Genomic DNA, 21,954 nt, shown 5'->3' with positions numbered 1-21,954 from the left:
ACAGCTTTCAAGGGTATGATGTAGTTATTGTAAAAGACTGCGGGACTTAGTATCAACATTTATAATTTTATATTATGATATATTGAAGTAATGACACAGAGACAAGGAATTGCCTAGATCAGTACATCTCTAAATCATGACTAGGCCCACACAGATTTTGTGTCCACAAAACTCTGCAGATTTCCACAGAATTGGAACATACATCATTCTCAAAGTTCTAAACATCTTCCGCTCATTTCACGGTCATTTATTATGTATGGCTAATTTGATCATGCTTTTAGCTACTAAAAACTATGCTTCGGTTTTCTTGTCTTTCAAACATGTTCAATGCAAGTGCATTGTGGCTGCTTTGTGATTCTCCACCTGACCTGCAGGGGACAGTATGGTGTTGTGTTTTCTTTATACTCTTTCAAACTTGAGTTGTGCAGATGCTGGGATCTTCTGACCTGGCACTGTTGTCACTTACACATTTGTCTTTTGTTGTTTTTATTGGCATTTTCTGTTATCTTCTTTGACTTAAAGCAACAGCCTAACTATGAGAGTTGCTACCAATTAGACTAATGACTACAGTCAATTGGCAGAGGGTGTTTACAGACACACTCGTGTGTGTGGATAAAACATTTGTGCCATTTGTGTCATGAGATATATATATATATATATATATATATATATATATATATATATATATATATATATATATATATATATATATATATATATATATATATATACACACTATGATTTCTTTTCTTTTTTTTAAACAAATTTACTATGAAAAAGTAAAGCATGCACCTGGTTACAGAGTTTAGTACTCATTTAAAACATTCTATCATGCTTTCTTTAAAATCTATTTTACATTGGCACCTATTCTGTAGAATTCTACAGATTTCCCCTAAAAAAAAACATGGGCCTTCTCATTACTCAACTTTTATATTTCATTTTCAGATATTATGCATTATGAAACATTTTGCTCTTGTTCATTTCGGTTTCTCCCTTTTGACTTTTTTTCCAGAAGAGAGAATTTTTGGTCACCTTAGTATTTTTCTTTTAAATGATCTGCATTGTTCTTTTTTAATATTGAACATGAGCTATTTGGTTTATAAACTTTTCCCTCTTCAGGGGCCTGTTTCATTTTATTAGCTTGAAATCATTTTTTTCATCTGGACAAAGAAGGTTTAACATATTTATTTAAGACAAGATTTCAACTTTGAGTTGCAGTTTTCAACTTTGATTAGCTGAATGTCTAATTTATTAGTTAAAAAAAAAATTAAGTTCTATGTTTGATAAGTTTAAAAAAACGTGCTTGAAAAAAGGTTTAACCCCTGCTGATTTATTTATTTTTATGTAATTCACCGTGTAAATAACCAAACATCATGCATGGACTGGACACCTTGGGCTAATCTAAAATTCTGTTGGTTAAATCTCAGATTTGATTAAGAATCAGAATATTTGTGCACGCTAATTAAAGCTCGTCAAGCCCTTTTCTTTTGCGGTGGTTCCCATGCTTAATTAACTTTGCTTTAGGCTCATGGCAGCACATATTCTGCATGCTGTGGAAGCTGTTGTCCAGCTGCTGAACAATATCACTAAATCTGGTTTGCACAGTTGTTTACATATCACTTTATTCATATATATTCAGATTGATTTAGTGTTTTTATTGAGCACATTTCACAATAGATTTATCATGCATTTAAAAATTGTTGGTTCCCTCTTGCAATGTTAAGATGAATGCTCAGAGTGTGCTTAACGAAGAACAATCATGCACCAATGAGAACTATTTATTTATGGTGAAAATGTATATTTAAAATGGTGTGTTATGTCACAGAACACTTATATATTTAATACACAATTTAAAAATAAGACTGCAGATATTTAAACAGCCTAATTTCTGTAACCTGTGTCACAGGATTTTGAATAAAATGAATCAAATTGAAATGCTGAAAATTATTATTATTATTATTATTATACATTAAGACTATTATGAAAAGTGTGCCATAACATCGTGTGTTATACATTTATAGACTTTATATGATACATAGACTTTGTAATTTATTCATTCAGTGAATTAATGAAATGCACAATATTACTGGTTCATATAACTCAGATTTAAAGTGTTTATGAATGTACTTCACCTCCTTTAACCTTACAAGCTGTGCTAGACTGGAGTGTCTGTGTACGTGTGAGTGACAGCTCAGATGTGCTCAGAGGGTCGGTGTTCAATTTGGCAGCATCAAGGAGAGAGGCTCCCACAATCAAGCTGACAGCAGGCGTCTATGAGTGTCGAGTATGAATGCGTGCATTTGTGTGTAAGAGCGAGATAGAGAGAAACCATAAAAAATGTTGTTGACTTTTTCTGCGAGACTATGTGCTTGTTACATTGATGGTTGTTACCTGCCTTTAATGTGGTATGTGCATAATAATCAGTAGCCTATCTGTGTAGGCCTGCTACAGTCTCTTGAAATGAATTCTCAGGCAGTATAAACAATTTCCAGATAATAGTGAAGAGGCAACATGTTAGACAAAATGGCAGATGTTTTGGTGGCAAGAAGAGGCTTGTTACTATGAAATGCTTAGGGAAGAGTGTTATTTTAATTATGCTGGGCATTGATGTTTTCTGAGATGTAGATGTTGAGGCACAAGGCAGATCTGCAATGGAGTTGTTAGCATAGCAGTGGTGAAGAAGATTGGATGAGCGGTCTGAAAGACCTGGCGGAGATGGAGATGATACGAGGTTCAAGCACAAAGACTATGGAACTGTAGTTGTTGAGGAAGCTGGATGAGGAGTGCGAGTATTTTTGGTATAGGAAAGCGTAATGTATGACATAACCTATCATATTCTAGATCTAGGATGTTGTTGCATATTTATGCCACCAGAGGTCAAACTCACTCCAAGTTATGCATGGCCACATCAACCTGAAGCCATGCAAGTAACTAGCATTGCAACGCTAAAGTTAGCCATCTTCTCTATTTTCAGTGGTTCTCAACTGCTGGGTCATGACTCATAAAGGTGTCACTCAGTGGGTTGCTCTGCTGAATGCAAATTATTAAACGCAGCTAACTATATAATCATGAATATGTTACCTTTTTAATGCAAATACAATATTTGACCAATTTTTAAACCCTATTCAACTTATGTCATTCCTGCTTACATTTGAATGATACACAATTCTGGTACCGTGTGTAAAAACTGCTTCCTAAAGTGACACTAAGAACCACTGGCCTATTTACACTGCTTTTGATCAATTACTAAAAAAGCTGACTCTTTCTGTAGCTGTAAAATGTAATATTTCTTTGCAGATATTAGTTATTTAGTTCAATTATTGTTTTGACACGATTAGCAATTCCAACCCTATCCTATTTTCTGCAGGCCTATGAATTCATATTGCCTGGGGAATGACATGAGATGAAATAGAGGTTCCCACCTTGTGTGCAGGGATATTTGTAATTTTAAAAAAATTCCTCGCATCTTTCAAAGCCAATTTGACACGTGGCATCAGTAGTATGAATGGAATGTGTTGTTTCAGTTAAGCTGCTCCTGCTGTGACACAAAATGAAACAAGCTAATTGAGGTGAGCTAGAGGGATGACAGAGAGACAAAGATGGACAGTAACAGGTTCTAATCACAGAGGGATTCCCGAAAGGGGGGCTCGGGGGTCAATGGAAGGAAGCGTGATCACATCACTTTTCCCCCAATAGTACATCATGGCATAAATTGCGTGTGCGTCACACAATAAGCGGCCATGTTTTTTCCAATTCTGTCATTCACAACCTTCATGCTCATAATGGTTCGTATGGTTATATTCAGTGTCAAGGTTGGGACACTAATGTCTCTTATTAAAATGGCTAATATTGGCTTTACCAGCTGCTCAATGCTGTTGTGAACAGATTTCAACTTTGTGTGCATTTCTTCTATCTTTCTTCTGTCTGTCTCGCACAAATTTTTGTACACTCAACTTGTAACTCTTGTTTTGGACTGTTCTGCCTTTTTTTTTGCTCTTGTATCTCTCTTTTTCTCTCACTCGCTGGCTGTCTGTGACCTGCTGATACAGCAGCACACACCAACCTGTCTGTCAAAGCCACCAAACAGGTGGTGCAGTAATGATCTCCCTTTCCCAACCCCCTCCTCTTCCCCTGGCCCCCGTCTCTCACTCATAGACAAACATATTTGCATGTTTGTGGATTAAAATTGAACTTCTTGGCTAATGTGATGTGTTTTACATGCTATGTATCTCTATATTTATACGTACATAACTTTTGATGGAGCAAATTCATCATTTAGACTTTAGAGTATATTATAGTTCACTCAAAAACGAAAATTCTGTCATTATTTCCTCACCCTGATGTTGTTCTAAATCAGTTGTTTGAAGAACATTGGGGTCTAAACAACACTGGACCACATTGACTTTAACTGTATTCTAAATATCTCCAAAAATTAGAAGAAAGAAAATCATACAGGTTTGGAACAACATGAGAGTGAGTAAATGATAACAAAATTGTCATTTTGGGTGTGCTATCCCTTTAAGACCTCATGTCTGCATTACTGACCTTTTTCATGAATAGGAATGCAGTTCACAAAGTCAAGCTTCCCAATAAAAAAGATGAGTTAAAATAAAAATGAAAAATTGAATGCAGTGAAATACAGTTTCTTTCTCCGCAACCCTTTCTGATCCAGCAGCGTCATATGTCTGTAGCTTTTATACTGTACATAATGTGCCGCTGAAAGTCACCAGCTTTAACAAGCTCCTTTAGGTACCTGTGGGGGAAGGTCTGGCCTTGTCACCCCAGACAGAGAAAGAGGAGATAGGGAACACCGCAAGTTACCCACCCATTAGTGTCACCCACAATGAATTTATCAGCAAATGTGTGTGTGTGTGTGTGTGTGTGTGTGTGTGTTGTGTCTATGTGTGTGTGTGTGTGTGGGGGGGGGGGGTGGGGGGTCTGAGGGGGCAGGGGCAGGACGTCAGGGTGCTCTTTTGATAGCCCAACACAGTTGGCTCAACTCCTCTGTGTGGGGGTAGAGAGAGAGAGAGATAGAGATAGAACGAGGTGTGCTGGGTGAATTCTGCGTGGAAGAAAAGAGGAAGAAACACAGGGCCCTTTTCTCCCTAGATTCACCTGTGGAAGGGAATGAACAAGCAGGCGCAAAAGAAGATAAGGAACAACCTTGTCATTGAGCATTGCCCCGATTTAGCGTGCCTCAAATTCTGCCCTCATTTTCCATCTCAATCACAAGAATCTCTCTCTCTCTCTCCACTTTAATCTCTGTTCAACGCCACTCTTGACAAAACTCGGGGGAGTTCAGTCTGACTGTGAGTATTCATTTTCATTCATGCTATTGTGTTTATACATTTATCTGTGAATATATGTGTTCTTTTGTGAAGGCATCTGCGTGTGTATGTTTGACAATAGAGGTTTTTGTGATCTTTATCTTTAGGCCAATTTGTTGCTTCAGTATTTCTAGTCAGTGGGTAGTGCATTCTGATTAACATTAAAGAGAGATGTACAGTGAAAGGTACTTGAACTCCAACTCTAAGGCACATAAATAATAACAAATAATTTCTGTAACTCAAGCCTCAGAACATACACTCACTTTCATAGGCTCTAACAAGCCATTTTAGCCTTGGCTAGTTGGGCAAAATTTCCTCCCAGTGGAATAGTTTAAAAATATGGTTAATCCAAAAATGAAAACCTGTCCACTCAACCTCACGTATAACCTCAAACCTTTATAATTTTTTATTTTATTTTTTAATGTTCTAGTAGATCTTTTACATGCAAATACAGTCAATGGGGACTGGAGCTTTAAAAGGATAATACAGGCAAAAATTACAATTCTGTCATCATTTACTCACCCTCATGTGGTTCCAAACCCAACTTTTGGCACAAAAGCACAAATAAAGATATTTTCAATGAAACCACAGAAACCTGATTTTTAATGTATACCACCAAAGCTCATAAAGATATTGCAAAAGTAATCCATATGAATCAAGTGGTTTTCAAAGATGAATGAAGGTCTTGTGGTTTTGGTACGACATGAGGGTGATGACCACATTTTCATTTTTAGGTGAACTAACCTTTTAAAGTTTCAAAAAATGATTAAAAAGCACCATAAAAGTGTTGCATGACTTTTGCATTGTATTCCAAGTCTTTTGAAGCCACATGATAGCTTTGTGTGAGGAACGGATAGAAATTGAAGTCGTTTTTAAACCACTGAGATGTTACTCGCTGCGAGTGATTTATAAACAAATGCTTCAGACTGGTTTTGTGAATCAAATTAACGGATTCATTAAAAAGATCTGGCTCAAAAGAATGATTTGTTCTATAAGAACATGCCATGGACCACTAGTGTAGATGCCAAGATTCTCTTAAATAACAAATTGAAAAATGTCCTGTTCATTACACAAACCTATGGTATGGCTGCAGAAGACTTGGAACATGGACGTATGAACCACTTTTGATTCCTTTTTGAAGCTTGAAAGCGCTAGTGTCTGTTCATTGCATAGAAAGAAGGAAATCTGTTGTGTTTTAAGCAATGCTGTTTACTTTCTCTCTGATATACTGTTAGAATAGCAGTTAGCTTCTGATTCCCCCTGTTTCTGTCAGTCGTACACAGACTTTGCTAGTTGTTTGGTTCTGGTGTTTTTCCCTTGCCGTTTTGATGGCGACTAAGAGAAGTTCAGGCCTCCTGTGACTTTGCTTTCTTTCTCTTCAGGGAGAGGAAAGGGCGTAAGAAATCATCATAAGTATCTGCCCTGCAGGAGGAAGACATTTCTTTAAAGCCCCCACACCTTCTTCCTCTGCTATCTCTCCATTATGACCTTGCTGGCGTCTGAGAGGTCACTGCTCATCCGCAATAAGTTTCGTTCAGGTAAGAACAAAAAGAAGGTTCACACGACTGTATCCAAGCTGGTTTTGAAAGCCAACATGTGTAGCTGTCTGTCTATTTTGGTTGGTGATGTGAGTTCTGATGATGCTCCCAGTGGCTGGTCTGGTGATGGAGTCTGAGTGAAGCTCTTTGCGGCTTTGCAAACCTCTGTGAATATAGCTGGTCTTACAAAGCAGAGGCCTGTTCCTTAAAACAATTTTACCAAACAAGCCAGGCTTTTTTCAGTTAGTCTGACTCATTGTCAGTTGATTTGGGTAAGCCTTGTTTTGACTTGGCCAAGTTGTTGCAGAGTTTAACTGAAGCCAGGGACACACCAAGCTGACGTCAACGAACTAGCGGTGTTGAAAGCTTGCCTCTCGTCGGCTGCGTCCCAGCCAAAAATCTGGACAATACCAAAAGGACTACAGGCAACTGTTATCTATCATGTGTTTTCTGCGCCTGTAAGTTATTATTTTTCTGTATCAGCAGGTATCAATAGTCTATAATCGTCTTTCAAAAAGGGAAACCGAAACTAGGTCTGCAGATATACAAACCATAAACAAAGCAGCGCTTGTTTACCATTTTAAATATCGATCACGCTTATCACTTTCTTCATTCTAGTCGGCTCATGGAAATATATTATGAAAATATTTGCGCCTTCGAATGCTCAGGTAAGATGACGTAAAATTAAAACAGCTTTCTGTCTGTACCGTCTTGACTTCTTTGCTCGCTTTCATCACTTTCGCTTTTATTCCTGTGCACTGACTGCTTCGCTAAGCTGAACAGCCAATCGGAGTTCTCTCGCTGACCGACAGCCCAAAAAACCCAGATGGCGTCCGACTAGAGCCACCGGCGTGGAACACGGCGGAAAAAAAAAAGCCGACCGACTTTCAAAAATGGCCTGACGGCCAGCCATCGGCTTGGTGTGTCCCGGCCTTAAAACTGACCGACAGGAACAAAATGATATTACCACTGACTCTGACGCATACCATTATTTGACTATTACCCACTATCATTCCAAAAACAAAACAAAAAAAATACAGTATTTATACTAACATTTACAGATGAAAAATATACCTGTGAAATGTAAGTTATGCATTAAAAAAGCATTAAAATGCATTAAATAGCACAAAATATAGTTTGCCACAGTGGATCGACTTGATCAATGATCGACCTTTAGGGCTGCTTAATTAAGCATAACGTGCACATCAAATGATCTTGACGCATTGAACATGGGTCAAATTAGTGAGACTACGTGAACTTAAATTGCCCTTTATGGAACCGCCTAGTCCTGACTGATTTGTTAGGTCAATTTAAGTCAGGTTTTGGACTGTAATCCCCAATTTTCTTGCCACACTTTATGGAACAGGCCCCATAAGTTGATGGTGCTTGCTTGAATACAATTTTCTGAATGAGCTACTCATGCAGCTTGATGTAACTAAAAACTGTGTTTAATCTATACCTTTTTAAAGCTGTAAACATTTGGACAAGTCTGTCAACCCATCTTGTTTTTTTGACAAACCTTCCTTTTCTTTTTAAACTTAACACTTATTGGAGTTATATGAATTTCAGTTAATTACAATTGGAATTTAAAAAACATTCTCAATTCAGTTCAATTCAAACCTGTTGTGCATTCTCAGTGCATCACATTATAAAATGTGGAGATTATGGAAATTTTACCAACCAACACGTCTTCATGAGGTTCCACGGTCTCTCGCACTTCCCCATTTTGTACAAATGGGGCCAGCAGTGTGGTCCTCCCTGAAGGACATGTGGACAGTGGACAGATTGTCTTTGTTGGTTCCCATCTGTGGTTGGAACTCCTTCAAAAGCGGTGCCCTCTCTTCTTGGGTTCCCTAAACATCCTGCTGGCAAGATTCTCAGACAAATGTCCAGCAGCACTCTTTGGTAATAACAAGACTCTTCCATCAAAAGTGCATTGAATTAACACTTTATAAACTTAAACAGTTTAGCTAATATCATAAAAAGGACTGTAATTTTTAAATATGTATAGACAGCAAGGAGAATGCGAAGAACCTTGTCTTGCTCTGGCACTGACCCTTGGATCAGCTGTGACCTTGGATATGCTGTGTTGTGTTGTGTTGTGTTGTGTTGTGTTGTGTTGTGTTGTGAGAAAGATGGCTGCCCTGGCAAATCCTGCAAATCCTGAGTCATAGTGTAAACAAAGGGTAAATGTATAAAATACATTTGGAAAACAATGTGAAAACATTTAAGATTTATAACAAATTGTCATTTATTTCTCATTGACTATTTAAATTATAGTCTTAATGCTCTGGCAATAACTGAGCAAAAAGGGTTTATTCATTTTCTTTATCTAATGTGAGGATGAACATAGGGAAATTTGCCAATATCTATGAATTTAGTCTATGTTTATGAAATTTGTATATTTAAATGATTAATTGGCAACAAATATGTCTCTTTTTTCATTATTGCTTTACAGGCTACCAGGTGATTGATCTAGTTTTTTCATCATGTGTTGATTATGCAATAAATATTGAATTAGCCATGGAGGGATCTTGTGTTATTTTAAATGACATTGTTTCACATTTTACATTATTTTTTAGAAAACCAGATTCCAAAGATGTAAAATGATATAGACTTCTTATTATAAGTAACTATTAAAGATATATATTGAAATATTTCCCTCTGTTGTTTGTTTCTAAACACTGAAGCTTGTTTTTAAAATTAGATTTCATTTTAAATTTTACTTGATTGTTTGTTCCTTTTTTTTTTAATACCACTCTGCTAATCTGACAGATATCAGTGAAATTGGTGTCCTGAGAAATAACATTGGTCTCTGTGGCAGCTCCACCAAAAAAAAGAAAGAAAGAAAACAAAATCTGATTCTACACATAGCAGCCTTCAATGTTTTCCTCTTTTCAGGTCTGAATGAAAAACCTAATGATAACACAATTACCTTATTAAAATTACTACATTAAAAAAAACACATTATTCAGGTTGTGAATCTTAACGACAAGCTGTAAAAATGAAGAGTAAAGACCATTTCAAAGATGTCAGAGATAATGTAAAACAAATGCACAAGGGTACAAAACCATATCCAAGTGTTTGGATGTCTCAGAGGGCACTTTTGGCTCAATTATCAGGAAGGAGGCTTCATTAAACTGCCCAGATGCTGCCTAGAAAAGGTCAACCACTAAACTTTCTGCACAAACAAGAAGGATATTTAGAGAAGCCAACAATCACTTTGAAAGAGTTCAGTAGCTGAGAACGGAGTAAAAGTGCACCAGTCAACCACAACAGTAGGGCTGTTTAATGCAGAGAAATAGCCTACTACAGAAAGGAACTGCTGAAAGATGCTAGGGACGGGTAGTACATAACAACATATTAATGCTCTCATTCTTGCTCACTATGGCTTTATACAATATTGAAATGTTGGGATCAAACACTGATTAACAGTTAACGGTTCGAGTGAAAAGTTGATGTTTGTCCCTCTATTGCTTCACTGATGATTTGAGAATGATTTAATCCTAAAACCTTTTTAAAACTTTTAATTTTTTTTGTACAGAGGAAAGTTCTCTGTGTGAATGTCTCTCTATATGTATGTATGTATATATATATGTATATGTATAGTAGAATATGTAATAGAGACCTTATATTACTTTATTTATTGTAAGAAAACATAACTAATTTAATTCTAACCTGTCATTATACAGTGAATTAGAAAGTGTTTTTTTGATATGTACTGATTTTCAGGCATATAATAGTAATATCAGCGGCTTACAGTTAGTAGTGAACAAAACTTGAACTATCATTATGCATCTCTGCCATTATGTGATCAGAGCACACCAGTTATCGTCATTACTATAAGTTGCAGTGGCACTCTGTAAATTTGTAATCCCAGAATTCCAACCTGATTTAGCTTGACGCCACTCAGCATGTAATTCTCTTCCAGAGTAAAGTAAAAAGGAAGAATTTACTTAGCACGATTGACAGCGAGAGAGCGGAGCGAAAGACAGACAGCGAGCAAGCGAGCGAGCGAGAGAGAGAGAGAGAGAGAGAGAGAGAGAGAGACAGCTGGATGGGGGATGGGAAGGATACAGAAATAGACATTCAGAGGGATAAATAGTTACCCCCTTCCTCTCACGTCCACTCTCAGATCTCAAAACTCAGCACAGAGGTGCATCATGGGACAAGCAACTCCTCCCACCTCTGGCCTAGCTGTAATTCACCTGCTGGTTCCAGCATGTTCGTTTGTGCAGACCTTCTTTTAAAGGAGAACTCCGGTCAATTTTAACATTGAGCTCATTTTTTTGTAAAATTGGAGTGCTGTCAGTACAGAGAACAACGACAAAAATCGGTGTTGCCTACACCGTGTTATCCTCTTTTTAAAATTTGCACCCTGTTGACTTCAATGGGGCAAGTTTTAAACCAGCTTTTAGCCTCTTAACATCCTTGATGTGTCATTACAAGTGCCCAGCATGTGAGTGATTCCTTCGGAGTGAACACGGGTGAATCTGACTGCAGTAGATGTGAAAGATATGAATAAAAATTATGTTTATTCAGCCAGCGCACATACCTGTATTTACATCCTGTTTTCGGTCGAAGTCCACAGTAGTCGACTGTCGAGTTCAACAATTGTCGACAATCGACTACTGTGGACTTCGACCGAAAACAGGATGTAAATACAGGTATGCGCGCTGGCTGAATTATTATCATTTTTATTCATATCTTTCACATCTACTGCAGTCAGATTCACCCGTGTTCACTCCGAAGGAATCACTCACATGCTGGGCACTTGTAATGACACATCAAGGATGCTAAGAGGCTAAAAGCTGGTTTAAAACTTGCCCCATTGAAGTCAACAGGGTGCAAATTTTAAAAAGAGGATAACACGGTGTAGGCAACACCGATTTTTGTCGTTGTTCTCTGTATTGACAGCACTCCAAATTTACAAAAAAATGAGCTCAATGTTAAAATTGACCGGAGTTCTCCTTTAAGTGCCACAAACAGTGATTGCATGTTTGACTAGGTTAGGGAACAGTTTATGTTTGCAGTGCCTATTTCATATCTAACTCATTTATGATCAACCGAGTGGTGAAATTGACTTGTAATATGCTGGGCTTACAGTCATAAATTGAGCTATATGATCCACAGGGTAACACTGCACATTCCTCAAGGTGGGAAACTCAGGCATAAAAGTTTTCTGAAACACAGAGACTGTATTTTAAATAAAGCATTGTAGATATTCTTTTTATTGCATAATAATAAACAAGTATATGTTTTTCAGTTCTGCAGTTGAGAATACAGAACCGCAGACAGCAGAATGAACTTAATGCAGAGTCTGGTGAGTCTGTGTCTTTATGAATTTTTATCATTGTGTTTGGCCACAGGAAGTCAATGAAATTTCCCCTTATGGGGCAGGACAATCATAATGTATTTGATTCACACTTTTCAAACCAGCTGGACTTCTCTCTTTATGCATTTCAATTCTAAATAATAGCTTTATAACAGCTTGTCTTTTTGTTCATTCTTAATTTCTCTGTGCTCTATAGGTACAAAGGCCTCTGTCTCTGATAAAGTTGGGGAGAAAGAAGTCAGCAGTGGTTTGGTGAGCCATTATTTATCTATGTTTCAGGAGAAATTGGCAAATATAGACTAGCAGCAAACAAAACTAAAATATATGTTTCCATGAAATAGCTGATTATGCAACTGAAACCTTTTCAAAGTTAATTTGAGGGAGAAGTTCCAAACTAAAACTATGGTCGGATCTAATGGCTTCCACGCTTGACACACTCCAGCAGCAGTATGTGTATGCCTTTGGTTTATATGAAAACAGACTGATGTGAAACAGGGTGCCAGTGTAGATAAGCAAAGTACTCAGTGATGCCAAAAACGGTCTGATAACTGACATGAGTTGGTCTTCAACCTCTTTAGCATAATTTAATGTTTGTAATTACATGTCAGGTTACTGTCGCAAACTATTAGTATTAGCCGTGAAACACTGTTAGCACAGTTAATTATGTTTTGTAAGACAGTAAACAGCAGCTGGTTCAAGATAATTACTGTCAGGAGGGAAAATGTAGTCTTACAGGAGAATGTTACCACCAAAAGCAAACAATTAGTTCTTTTCAGAAACTTCACCCATGTGCTATCTTTCATGAACTATTGGAGAAATAAAGGTTTACAGTACTTGTTGATGTTTTCTGCTGTTGATCTGACTGGGCTGTTTCCCAATGCAGCGTCAGACAGAAGATGGTGCCATTCAGAAGTCGCCCCCTAGTGGTCTGACTGCTCAAACTGCACCAGGTGATGCCATTGAGAGTTTTCCAATATTCCATGACCTTCAGTTATAGCCAACACCAGAACTAAACAAAGGTGTAACCTTAAAGCTGGAATGAGCGGTTTGTCCATTAGCGCTGCCCATTCATCAAACAGCTCTTTGTGTTTGCAAATCATTCAGCTGAAGGTCCTTCTGTACCGCACTTATTATCAGTAGCTTTCTGAATGCCTGAATTGGATTACCCAACAACAGATTCTTTTGTGAGAAATCATTCATATCTGTCTTTAAAATATTCCTCTTCTTCTCCTCTTGTATTATAAAGCAGAGCAATTGATCTTCCATTTACATTCCCCATCTTTCACTATTCATTTTGTTCTCTCTCTGATTCACACGTTTCTTGTTTTCACTTTCTCTCTTCGTATTGTCTCTCGCTCACAGACAGGAGTTATAGTGGAGCTCACAGGCAGAAGAAGGCTCGTCTGGCTGAGGATCTGAGTGAGAAAATTCAGAGTCGGCCTGGACCACTTGAACTCCTGCAGAGGCATATTCTGCCTCGAGAGAACAGTGAGTCATTGAAAATAACTGAAAATGATGCCTCACAAAATAGCATAAACTCAAACTAAATATTTTATAGAGTCATAGACAAACACTCACACACAAACAAATACTCTCTTATATAATACTAACATGTAATTGAGATCATATTTCTCATAGTGTTTTGTGATTAAAGGGTTAGTTCACCCAAAATTGAAAATTATGTCAGTAATTACTCACCCTCACGTTGTTCCAACCCCGTAAGACTTTCGTTCATCTTCGGAACACAAATTAAGATTGAAGAAATCTGAGAGCTGGCTCACTCCTTCATAAGCTGCAAGGTAATTTATATCTGCCAGCCCAGAAAAGTTAGTAAAGACATTGTTAAAATAGTCCAAGTGACAACAGTGGCTCAACCTTAAGTTTATCAAGCGACGAGAACTAACCCTTTAACAAATAATTTTTTGTCACTAAAGAGGGAAAGCTATAATGAATATTTATTACACAATTATTGGCATCAGCAATTTGTGTGGATGACACTCATAGCATAATATATGTGTATATATGTACAGTAAAAACACCAGTGAGATGTTAAACTTATGCAAAAGAGACAATATAAAAAAAAAACATAAAGTGGAACATTTTAGGGTACAGGCTAAGCAAGAAAGCTAATCGGTTAGCGATATGCTAAGCTTGTATGCTAAGTGGTTAGCTTGTACAACATAACCATAAAAATCTCAATATATAGCTTCAGGTTATATATTATTATATAATAATTTTAATGGGCAAAATAACAGTTCATATGGTACACACATCATAAAATACAATAGTCCCATACCATAAAATACTAATTAAAAGTTTTTTCAGCCAATGGAATTCGCTCTTAGGCAGACTTGATTCAGCGGGCAGACCAAATTGTTCATAACAGCAGCCCTGATCAGATCAGTTGACTTAGAGACTTCCAATTTTTTATTTTTTTTTTAAATCACACCAAATGAAGTACAAATCACATAAAACAAAACATTGAACAGCATTAAAAAAATGTTTTGTGCATTGCTATTACAGGTAAAGTTTAAATTATTTCAGTTATATTTATAAGTTTATAGTGTACCTAGTGTATTAATGATAATTATATTCGTGCCAATAGCCGGCAGTGCTTCAACACGTAGCTTGGTTGCGCTTCGGGTGATCCAAGTTTGAATCCTTGTGGACCTCTCCAATCCCATTCCGTCTCTCTCTTCCTGCCAATTCTTCAACTATCCTGTCTAAATAAAGAAAATTATAAAATTGATTCTGAAAAAATATATATTCTGACAAGGAGTAGATGTGTAAACAAAACTTGCATTACTATCTATTAGTTTCACATTTCCACATGACATTTAACTTATACCCAGAATTGTTGCAGAAAAGCTTCACACATCACCATTTCTTCTGCCTCAGCTGCTTCTTTGCCATCAGATGTCTTTGAAGATGACAACTCCTCTTCTGCCTCTGCATCTCCCGAGCAACTCGGGATGCACCAATCTCCTGGCTTCTCATCATCACCTGGGCAAGGAGGTGACCAATCACCAAGTGATGCATCACCTATTGCTACGCCGATCAGCCCAAACAATGTACAGGTATAAGAGGTGTAAAACACCCAATATTAGACGTTTTGCCCTTTTTCAGTTTAAAGATGAAGTGTGTAATTTTGCGAGAACTGTGGAGCTATCAAAATATTTCTCTGTTCATTTGAGCATCCCTACCACCCAAACATTGCAACAGTGGGTGAACCAATGTGGTGATATTGGTTGCTATCTGTTTGCCGTGTTTGATGGAAAACAGCTGAGGATGAACATATTCTGTTTCATACCACTAGTGGTGCAAAAATTACACAAATTTTACCTTTAGGTTCAGGTTAAATGGCTGGACGATAGTTGCTCAGAATTTTCACCAGTATCAACTCATCTTCTCAAAACAGTGCAGATTGGCATTGCTCCCGGCAACCGAGTGCATCAGCCAACCAATGACCATGACAGTAACAGGGTCAAACTCCGTATCAACGACTGGGAGACCCAAAGGGATGTACATGCCCTCCCAGACACCACCACTGCTGCCAAAGGTAAGCATTCACACATAGATTTGAAATAATGATTTGTTTTACTCGCCCCATTTCATCATTCATTATTTCCCCATCCACTTGCTCATGTCATTTTTTCAAGTTATAGTACTCACATTCTTTTTCTGTATGCCTCAAGACAGCACAACCTCCAGCTCCATCTTCTCATTCCATTCTGGGTGGGTCCTTAACTTCATCCCGCCCTCCACGGCCACGAAAGCCTCGCGATTCCAAACCTAAAATGAGGAAGCTGAAATACCATCAGTACATTCCCCCAGATCAAAGGACTGGGACTGGAAACGGAGCCGGAAATGTTTCGCAAAAGAATAACAACAGTCAGGCTCCGGCCACTGATTCCTCTTACTCCCACCTCTTGCAACAACAGCAAGTGTACTTACAACTACAAATTCTTAACCAGCAACAACAGCTCACTGTGACAAACAGGTAAACCTCCAAATAAAGCACCCATGAAAAAGACCATGATTTGTACAACTAAAGCCGGGAGCACGCTGCACGATTTTTACAGTCATCTTGAGTAAAAGCCATGGCACACTGGACAAGATCATTTTTTTATGTTAGACTGTACAATCAGAGCAGCCACTGACCAAATTGGGTCGGTGGATTGGGGGTTTGAAATCCTCAGACTAGATGGCTGTAACCATCATACACAATGTGAAATCTGTCAACTCTAAGCTCCCAAAATGTGTACACTGGCTCTGACCCAAGGCAACTAGCATCAGCTTGCCCCAACTGCAAAATTGGGGCAAAAGTCTGAATTTAATTTGTGTAGTGTAAGCCAGAAATATGTGATCTAAGACTGATGGTTTTACCCTATGAGGAGAAATCGTTTGTGGTCCCTAAAATTTGTCTCAGAGAGCAAAATCATAGCTAGCGTAGAAATCGTACAGTGCAAACCCAACTTAAGAGATTCTACTTTGTGATCTGAATAGCAATCAGGAAACAATTACTTATATACCTATACTATACATCTAACTAATAGTGAGAACCATTCGAAGATTTCTGGAACTACACCTCAAAGTTCCCCTCAGTCTGGAACCCCTTCAACAAACCCCTCTACTCCTGATACAAGTCCCATCCACCAGGCAGAGTTACTCCCCTCAAACCTTGATGACCTAACGGTAGGAATATCATTGGCTAAGATCCAGGTGAGCAGGTGTCCAATCCTGCTCTTGGAGGAATACTTCCTGCAGACTTCAGTTCCAATCCTTCTCCAACACACCTAATTATTATTTTCAAGTAATCATGAACACCTTGATGACCTGGTTCTTGTGTGGTTGATTAGGGTTGGAGGTAAACTCTGCAGTACAGTGGCCCTCCAGAAGTAGGTTTGGACACCTTTGCTCTAGATTATCTGGTCTTCATAAACAGTTTGTTTGAACAAGCTTTGTATAGAACATTGACTGTATTTCTTCTTCTCAGGTGTCAGTTCTTCGTCAGCAGTTGCGGAAACGTGGACTCCCAGTTTCCGGCACTAAGCCGGCACTACTAGAAAGACTCCGTCCTTTCCAGATGCCGCGTCCCCCATTAACCCCTGGCCCACTTTGCCAGCTAGGGGCCACACTAGAACCCTCCCACCCTGCTGCACTCAACCAAATCTCTTCCAGTGTAAACACCTCCACCAAGTCTGTTCCAATGTACATCCACCCTTCGGGTTTAGCGGAGCAAAGTATAGCTGGTGACAGTTACCTCACTTCTCCTTCTTCTGCTGGCTCCAGTCCTACCTTACATACATCCTCTTCTCCAATGCCCTCTGGTGCCACGTGGAGGCCAGGCCAGCAAGTAGATGAACTTAGTGTGGAGCTGGAAATGAGAGAGAGGTTGAGGAGCAGACCCAGAGAAGTAGCGAAGGACTCTCAAGTGAGTATGGATAATTGATATAGGTGGATTTTTTGGACATTGGTGGCATTTCCTAATATTGGTGAATTTTTTTTTTTTTTTTTTGGTGAATCTATTTAGTAATAAGTACTTTAAAGTAACACTCCACCGTTTTTCATATTAAACTATGTTATTCCCTTAACTAAGACGAGTTGATACATAACTCTCTCGTCTCAGTGCATGCACTCAATCGCTCTGGCGTGTGGAGACACTTTGATAGCACTTAGCTTAGCCCAGTTCATTCATTAGGAGCCAAACAGAGATGAAGCTAGAAGCGACCAAACACCTCCACGTTTTCCCAATTTAAATACAGTTACACGAGTAGTTACACGACCAAGTATGGTGACACAAAATAAAACGTGGCGCTTTTCTAAGCGGGTAAAAAGGATAACTATAATGTATGGCGGAATAGCACTTGGGAGCACTTCGACTCGGCGCAGTAAAAAGTCACGTTGGTTCTAATGACAGAAGTGAGAGGGAGAGAGGATTTTTCAGGAGTAATGATATTAATGCGCTGAGTCAAAGTGCTCCCAAGTGCTATTCCGCCATACATTATAGTTATCCTTTTTACCCGCTTAGAAAAGCGCCACGTTTTATTTTATGTCACCATAGTGTCGTCGCGCGCCAGAGCGATTGAGTGCACGCACCGAGACGAGAGAGGTGTGTATCAACTCGTCTTAGTTAAGGGAATAACATACTGTAGTTTAATATGAAAAAACGGTGGAGTGTTCCTTTAAGCATTTAATGTACTATTTCATTCCTTCTGTTTTTGTCCAGCTGTGTGGAAATTCCCTTCATTCGTTCCTGCAACAGGAGCCAGGATGCACCAGAGGGAAACCAGACACAGGTGGACAGGAACTGCTCTTTACGTACTGCACTGGTGAAGGAAAAGTACGTACTTTGAATATTTAGTAAGACAAGCAGGGACATACTAGTAAGACAGTACTGTGACATACTACCGCACCATTAAAGAGTTAATTCACCCAAAAATGTCAATTCTGTCATTAATTGCTCACCCTCATATCGTTCTAAACCCATTAAACTTCGGAACACAAATGAAGATATTTTTAATGAAATCGGAGCGAGTTCTGTTCCTCCATTGACAGCTACGCAACTACCACTTTGACACCTCAAAAAGTTTATATAGAGATTGTAAAACTAATCTAAACTAATGGTTTAGTCCAGATTTTCTGAAGAGACACTTTATACGCTGAACAGATTGAATTTAGGCTTTTATTCACACATAAACATTCATCAACGCACACATCAATAATGATAAATGGAAGCTCAAGCATGCTTCCTTGACGTGCGAGAACCAATGAGGTTCATTCCTGTAAGTTACGCAGCACGTTTGATCTAAAAATATGAGCAATTCAAATATCTTCATTTGCGTTCCGAAGATGAACGCAAGTTTTATGGGTTTGGAACGACATGAGGGTGAGCATTTTTAGGTAAACGATCCTTTTAAATTGCTTCTTGATGTATTGAGGTATTTTGTAGTTTAAATAAATGTGGGTAATATTAGACACACACACACACACACACACACACACACACAAAAAAAAAAAATATGCACAGATATATATTTCACTATTGAAATGAATTACATTCTTTGTATTTTTTCCTAATATTAGGCGAACTGCTGTCAGCTTTGTGATGTAATTGGTCAAGACTTTGATTTGCCTATGCAAATCACTGCCAGTCCAGCACAGGCATCGCCCACTGTCCGGAGTTTGGAAGAGGAACTACAGGAGGCTATTCAAAGAGTGCAGGTGAGTGTTTTTGAGTTTGTGTGCTGTCTGCTCTCTCACAATTACCTATGTTATGCAACTATTGATGTATTGATTGCTGTTCATCAACAATGAGCACTAAGCGCTCGACTTCCTGTCTACTCTTTCTCTCACCATTTAAGATGGACCCTACTCAATCCATAGATGACATTTTGGATGAGACTATTAGTTGTTCAGGTGAGTGAAATTTTAATCAGTGGCGGTTGAAACATTTCAGGAGAGAGGAAGCAAAGATGTTGCTTACCAATGGCAAAAAACAATAGATTTTCAAGATGACATTTTAGGGTGGCCGGACATACTGACATGCCTGTGTTGAACTCCTTATATTTCAGATAACTCCTCACTCATCACAGACGTCCAATCAGCCACCACCATCCTCTCAGGCTCCTCCCCTGCCCCACAGCCTGACCAATCACAGCTCACCAAGCGCCAAAAAGAAGACAACTTTCTTTCCTCTCCTCTGTGCTCTTCGCTTCTTTTAGAGCTTCCCCCCTCACCTAACAACGCTCCACCCCTCGGTTCAACCACAACTCCACTTCCTCCTCCCCCCATCTGCACCACTCCACCATCCAGCTCACTGTCCAGGAAAAGAAGGTCAGAGGTTCTTGTTTTTGACCCTGCTGATTGGCTGGAGACCTTGACCTCTGGCCTACACCCGCTAACGCCCCCCACCGCCCCATTTTTAGAGAATGACTTTGGCCTTGACTCAGACCTGAACGTAAACAGGGTCCTCGACCTGATGGTGGAGCAATGGTGAGGAGGGGCGTAGTGTGTGTCTGCATGTGTGTGTGGCTAATTGGATGCATGATTGGAAATTAACCACCTTTCAAATCGTGTACCCTCGAGAGGCGACCCCTCATCCTCTCATTCGTTCCTTCGTTTTTGCATCCATCCATCTCTGTCAACTGATATGACCAAACAGGTCTGACTGGTGTTGACTGCTAACCTCTACTCCACGCAATGTCGAGAGAAAGAGGGAAACGGAAAAGAGATATGCTTTGGTAACTTGTTCAGAAAGAGCCACAAAGAGCATGTGCACAAACGCCACACTTTCACAATGACTTGTATTTTTTTTAAAGCTTTAAAAATACAATAAATAAATTAGAAATTATACAAAAAAGCGGGTTTCCCCGTTGATTTGCCTCTTGCTTCAGCGCCAGACAAACTGTCGGCATGTGGCAACTGTGTGGAGCAGCGGGAGCTTCAAACAATCTGTGTGTATTTACAGGGAAGTGTATGCGCTCCCTGTATGTGTGAGCACGCTTCTCTTGGCTGCTTTATCTGTGTGTGTGTGTGTTTGTGTTGGCGCATACACACGTGCCAGCATGTTCTGTATCTACAATTTCAATGAAACAAAAATGAGGTGCCTAAAGCATCCAAATGCACTTGCTTCTGTTTATACTGGTGTACATTTTTCCATTTAGGATCAAATTATGATCTGCTTTGTCTGAACTAGTGCATCATAGCACTGATGTTAACCCAAAAGCATTGGCCTAACAACAGATCCTTTTTCGATTTTACGACAGAATAACTCAAGCTACCTTTAAGCACCAATACAGTGCACAATAATGCTGGTCTGACGCCAATATGCACCTTCAGCAAGATTGAAACCATAAATTAGGTTACGAACTTGTGAGAAAATGTGTTTTTAAAAAGCCTAACGTAATTAAGTTGGAAAATCTAAAGGCTTTTGTACTGATTGATCAGCCTGCCCAAACAACACTGTGCAAAGTTAAAAAAGGAATCTTTCAACTGCTACTGTTTAAATTTTCTTAATGGGACCCATATAACATTGTCTACCATTGTTGTTTACAGACATTTGACCTTTTGACTGCTAGTTGCTTTTATGCATTACTACAACAGGGATACAGCACATTTAAATGTTCAAAGAAAGTGACTTTAGTCTGTCCCAGTCTTATATGTGAAAGTGTATGTGTAAATAGGACAATGTGTTTGATAATCAAATATATTGCCCTGAGTTCAGTATGCAGACAGGTGCTGGAGAATCACAGCATTTGTGCAGCTGGATATTGTTTGCTCTCAAATGAGTTTTTTTTTTATGTAACCCTACAAAACACAACTATATTGTTTCTTTTAAGCCACATGTCTAAATAAATAAATGACCAATCAACCAACCAACAAAAAGAAAATATATTAAGTGTTTGATCAGATATGTTCACTGATATATTTATTAAGTAATTTATTTAAACTCTGTCAACTATCAACGTTAAAGTCCTATAGTAAACTTAAAACAAATTAAAGTCTTAATTGATTTTCCCACCTGTGTCTGTTTCTTTGTCTTTATGATTTTTTTTTTTTTTGTTACATTTTTATTTTGTTATACTGATGAGCTCAGCTCAGAAAGTTTCATTATTAAAGACGTTTGGTAAATTTAGTATACCTTGTGTGAAATTACTCTAAGCAATCATGGTGATCACTATGCCTTCATTTTCTTTTAAATGTCCCTTAGGCTGCCTCATTGAATCATTTCACTGCCTATAATGTTCCTGTA

At 38.6% G+C, this 21,954-nt stretch overlaps 1 protein-coding gene across 2 annotated transcripts; it reads left to right on the top strand.

The window, feature by feature from the left end:
- The first annotated feature begins 5,000 nt into the window (after positions 1-5,000).
- On the top strand, positions 5,001-21,722 carry LOC308704708 (uncharacterized protein). 2 transcript variants are annotated; one of them, XM_081389211.1, is made up of 15 exons: positions 5,001-5,309; positions 6,710-6,865; positions 12,132-12,188; positions 12,397-12,452; positions 13,084-13,150; positions 13,563-13,688; positions 15,099-15,277; positions 15,619-15,759; positions 15,896-16,200; positions 16,757-16,895; positions 17,197-17,634; positions 18,430-18,543; positions 19,287-19,424; positions 19,565-19,619; positions 19,775-21,722. In XM_081389211.1, exons 2-15 carry the CDS (start codon positions 6,811-6,813, stop codon positions 20,197-20,199), a joined length of 2,295 nt encoding a protein of 764 aa, XP_081245337.1. In that variant the 5' UTR covers positions 5,001-5,309; positions 6,710-6,810; the 3' UTR covers positions 20,200-21,722. The 2 variants fall into 2 exon arrangements, with proteins under 2 accessions (XP_081245337.1, XP_081245338.1); XM_081389212.1 differs by having other exon boundaries at positions 5,007-5,309; positions 15,117-15,277.
- Positions 21,723-21,954: the final 232 nt, after the last annotated feature.

The sequence above is a fragment of the Scardinius erythrophthalmus genome (assembly GCF_964197995.2).
Source record: "Scardinius erythrophthalmus genome assembly, chromosome: 16".
NCBI lineage: Eukaryota > Metazoa > Chordata > Actinopteri > Cypriniformes > Leuciscidae > Scardinius > Scardinius erythrophthalmus.
Note: the sequence above shows the minus strand (reverse complement) of the source record. Positions and strands in the feature narration are given on the sequence as shown.